This window comes from Gekko japonicus, unplaced genomic scaffold (assembly GCF_001447785.1).
Source record: "Gekko japonicus isolate JY-2015 unplaced genomic scaffold, Gekko_japonicus_V1.1 scaffold4358, whole genome shotgun sequence".
NCBI lineage: Eukaryota > Metazoa > Chordata > Lepidosauria > Squamata > Gekkonidae > Gekko > Gekko japonicus.
In genome coordinates this window covers 12,116-16,879 of record NW_015162092.1, presented here as the reverse complement: position 1 = coordinate 16,879, position 4,764 = coordinate 12,116, and the positions used below count along the sequence as shown (strand labels likewise).

General features: G+C 53.0%; 1 protein-coding gene across 1 annotated transcript in view; it reads left to right on the top strand.

The window, feature by feature from the left end:
• Nucleotides 1-4,764, top strand: part of TPX2 (TPX2, microtubule-associated) — a 59,320-nt gene that overhangs the window by 49,453 nt on the left and 5,103 nt on the right. The window contains exons 13-14 of the mRNA XM_015405649.1: nt 772-918; nt 3,974-4,129. Coding sequence (XP_015261135.1) covers nt 772-918; nt 3,974-4,129 — 303 coding nt within the window. The remainder of the gene's footprint in view (nt 1-771; nt 919-3,973; nt 4,130-4,764) is intronic.

Below are 4,764 nucleotides of genomic sequence, written 5' to 3'. Positions count from 1 at the left end.
GCGTCCTGGGGGGGGGGTGAGCTCCCCTCCCCCCCCCCGGCAGTCTTCAAGCAGTGGCTGGACAAAGACTTGTCAGCAGGAGTCATTTCATGGAAAAAGAGGTGCAGGAGCTCTCATTAGCATAACTCATTAGCATAACTTATTTGCATACGTCACACCCCCTGACGTCACCGAAAGTGTGTCAGAAGGCAACACCCACCGCTCAGGCTCCACTGGACTGTTTTGGATTGCTAGCTCTTGTTTTGGAGTGCAGATCTGTCCTCGCAGAGGAGGGAGAGCTTGTACCTGAGTAAAACTTGGTCTTAAAGGTGTCACTGGACTGTTTTGGGCCAGGGGGGAGCTCTGCAGCCGGAGAAGAAGGTGAAGAGCACCACCAAGCCCCTCTCACCTCTGTGATTCTAGGATTCTATATTTGCATACAATTTTTGTCTGATAATTCTTTCAAGGGTAGAAAAGAGCTCGAGTCCGAGAGCATCTTAAAGACAACAAAATCTGTGGCAGGGGAGGAGCTTTTGTGAGTCGCTGTGCACTTCTCACTTTTCAAAGTGGGTCATCTTATTTTCAGGGCCGCCTTCCCTTTGAGTAGATATGGCCAGGGGGTTCCACGGTTCCTTCTATCTTACTCTTGCTGTGTCTGGTTGGGGCTTCGTCATCCAACAGGGCTCTTCTCCGCCCACGTGGCGTTCTCCATATGTTGTCAACACGTAGCCAGGCTTGAAGTCTTCAGTGCCGCTGAGCCCCGTCCGTGTCTCTCTTCCCTCCCCTCGGCAGGTGCCGAAATTCAGAGCACACCCCGTCCCTCAGTTCGACCACGTCAGTCTGCCGGAGAAGAAGGTGAAGAGCACCACCAAGCCCGAGCCCTTCCAGTTCCACATCGACCAGCGAGGGACCCTGAAGCAGGAGCTGTGGCGGCAGCAGGTGAGGTCTCCTTTCGGATGGCCTAGTGGGGATTGGCTCGGGTGTTGGGGGAACCACCCCAGGACACGTTTAGTTTCTGGAGCGGAGCCAGAACATTTTGGTTGGTGGGGCAGGGGGAAATCTGGGGGGCAGCACCCTGGCCGCACCTGATATTCCTCCGCAGGGGTCATTTCGTAGAAAAAGAGGTGCAGGATCTCATTAGCATGACTTATTAGCATTACTCATTTGCATGTGCCACACCCGCTGACATCACCGGAAGTGTGTCAGAAGGCAACTCCCACCACTCAGGCTCCACTGGACTGTTTTGGATTGCTAGCTATTGGGGAGGGGGGGGAACGTGCAGATCTGCCCACACAGAGGAGGGAGAGCTTCTACCTGAATAAAACTTGGTCTTAAAGGTGCCACTGGACTGTTTTGGATTGCTAGCTATTGGGGGGGGGGACATGCAGAGGAGGGAGAGCTTGTGCCTGAAGGCGGGCGGGGTGGTGGTGTTCTGCAACTTACCTGGCTGCTTCTTTCTCCTCGTGGCCTGACTGAGGACTGCTGGGAGCAGGGGGCGGGGCTTGTTGCATGTGCCCGCCCCCTGGGCCCCTTACTGCCGGAGCTCCGCTCCTGTGCGCTCCCGCAGGAAATGACCCCTGCTCCTTGCTTCTACCTGAATAAAACTTGGTCTTAAAGGTGCCACTGGAGTGTTTTGGATTGCTAGCTATTGGGGGGGGGACATGCAGAGGAGGGAGAGCTTGTGCCTGAAGGCGGGCGGGGTGGTGGTGTTCTGCAACTTACCTGGCTGCTTCTTTCTCCTCGTGGCCTGACTGAGGACTGCTGGGAGCAGGGGGCGGGGCTTGTTGCGTGTGCCCGCCCCCTGGGCTCCTTACTGCCGGAGCTCCGCTCCTGTGCGCCCCCGCAGGAAATGACCCCTGCTCCTCCTCCAGCAGCAGCAGCAGCAGCTCCATTGTGAGCTGTAGTCTTCCTCTAGTCCAGGGGTGTCAAACATAAGGCCCGGGGGCCGGAACTGCCCCCCTCCAGGGTTTTTATGAGGCCCACAAGCAACAAGTGCAAGGGAGGGAACGGGAGACTGCTCAGGGAGGAGTGGGCGGAGCCACTCCCGATTGTGGCTTCAGCATGGCGGAACAACAACAGTCAAGCAGCGTGGGAGCTTCTGCCCAGTGCCGCACTGCTGGCTCTCCCGTCCACCCATGTGGGTTTTCCTTTACACACACACACACCCCTCGCAGCCCAAGGGGCCTTGTAGAGAGGATACAACAACCCGGATCAGCGGTACCTGGCATTACGTTTTATGACACACGTGGCCCGGCCCGACAAGGTCTCATTTACGTCAGATCCGGCCCTCGTAACAAATGAGTCAGACACCTCTGCTCTAGACCTTTTGATTGGAGAGACTCCGGGCTGCTTTTCTGTGTAAGTGGGTGGGGCCGGGGGGGAGATCTCAGTCTCTCTGTCTGTCTGTCTGTCTCTCTCTCTCTGTTTTGCATTTTGCGATTTTGTTTGATTGCCGTTTTGCTTTATTTTGCTGCATTTTTAAAAAACCTATTTATATTTTGGCCCAAAGGAAAAAAAGACGAAAATTTAAAAAGAGAGAGAGTCTGGAGCTTCCCTGATTGGGCCCGGGGTCATTTTGGAACAGCCCCACGCCTCTTCCCAAGTGTCCCTGCGGACTGGGCCTGTAACTGCAGCACACAGCGGAGGCAGAGAATCTAAACTAGGGGTGCCAGGTCTTCCCCGGTTGGGGGTGGGGTAGGGTTACCAGCTCCTGGTTGGGAAATTTGTAACATTTGGAGGTTTGGGGGTGGAGCCTGTGGGGTACTATGCCATAAAGTCCACCCTCTAGACCAGTGGTGGCGAACCTACGGCACGGGTGCCAGAGGTGGCACTCAGAGCCCTCTCTGGGGGCACGCATGCCATCGCCCCAGCCAGGCCCCAGACCATCATTAAAGTGTCGAATTCTCTGCCAAATAATTTTAAGTAAATGAAAGCATTTGGGATTGCTTTCCGTACTTTGTCTGGATCATCTTAAGTTAATGTATGAGTTGTTTCTTCTAAAGTAAAACCTCAGTATTCAGGTTAAATTGCCGTGTTGGCACTTTGCGATAAATAAGTGGGGTTTGGGCACTCGGTCTCTGAAAGGTTCGCCATCACTGCTCTAGACTCTAGAGCATCCATTTTCTCTTGGGGAACTGATCTCCGTAGTCTGGAGATGAGCTGGAATTCCGGGGGATCCCCAGGCCCCACCTGGAGGCTAACAACAAATATATACACTGCATAAACCTTTTTTATAAGTCAATTTACATCCTTTTTACACAATTTTGCGCTCCGTCTATGAATGTCAGCTGCTTAATGGGCCTTTTGTGGGACCAGCAACAAACAATGTAACCACAAAAGGAAACTTCCCCCTTTAGAAGACTTTCAAGCGAGGAGAAGCCGGTGTACCATTCTAGAAACCCCCGCTGGGGTTGATTGTATAAAAAGGATGTCAATTGACTGGTAGCTATTAGACTGTACAAACTGATTGTTATTGTTGATGTTGCATGTAATGAATATATACCTGTTTTAGAATATTATGAACAATACACAATGCACATTATAAGATGGAACATATAGAACACTTTAACTCAGGGCTTTTTTTTGTAGAAAAAGCCCAGCAGGAACTCATTAGCATAATAGGCTACACCCAACAGCAGGAACTCATTAGCATATTAGGCCACACCCCTGACAGCACAGCTCATTGGCATATTAGGTCGCCGCCCCCTGTTGCCAGAAGTGTGGTCATCCAGCCACACCCACCTTTCGCTTCTTATTCTGTTTACCTTGTTTGTGGTCAAAACCCAGGGCCTTTTTTTGTAGCAGGAACTCCTTTGCATGTTAGGCCACACCCCCCTAATGTAGCCAATCCGAATGAGTTCCTGCTGTTGAGTGTGGCCTATTATGCTAATGAGTTCCTGTCTGAAGGTCCTTGACCTGTGTCGGGCGGGGGGGGGCTCCTGTTTGCTCCTCTCTGCTCCTCTCACCCTTTTCTTCCCTTCTTCCCTCCGAGCAGCTCAAGGCGGAGCTGAAGCAGCAGAAGGAAGCCGCCTCGTTCAAGGCTCATCCCAGCACCGTGGTCCATCAGGAGCCCTTCATGCCCAAGAAGGAGTGCAAGGCTCTCTCAGGTGAGGCGGGCTTGTTCTGGGTGGCCCCGCTTAAAGCCGAGCTGGTGCCCTGCAACGCACAATGCTCCCCCTGAGCTGGGGAGTCCTGTGAGCAAAACCTCTACCTGAGAGCCAGTTTGGTGTTGTGGTTAAGTGCGCGGACTCTAATCTGGGAGAACCGGGTTTGATTCCCCACTCCTCCGCTTGCACCTGGCTGGGTGACCTTGGGCAAGCCGTAGTTCTGATAAGAGCTGTCCTTGAAAAAGAGCAGTTTCTGTCAGAGCTCTCTCATCCCCACCTACCTCACAGGGTGTCTGTTGTGGGGAGGGGAAGGGAAAGGAGTTTGTAAGCCGCTCTGAGACACCTCTGGGTAGTGAAGGGCGGGGGATAAATCCAATCTCTTCTTCTTCTTCTTTTTCTTGTGAGCTGCTGGCGTTAAAGTTGTGAGCGAGCGATTTGGATACTGCATCAATTAGAAGAAGAAGAAGAGATTGGATTTATACCCCGCCCTTCACTCGGAGTCTCAGAGCGGCTTACAACCTCCTGCCCCTCCCCACAACAGACACCCTGTGAAGTGGGTGGGGCTGAGAGAACTCTGACAGCAACTGCTCTTTTTCAAGGATAGCTGTGCCAGAGCTTGTGACTGACCCAAGGTCACATCTGCAGGTGCAAGTGGAGGAGTGGGGAATCAAACCCGGTT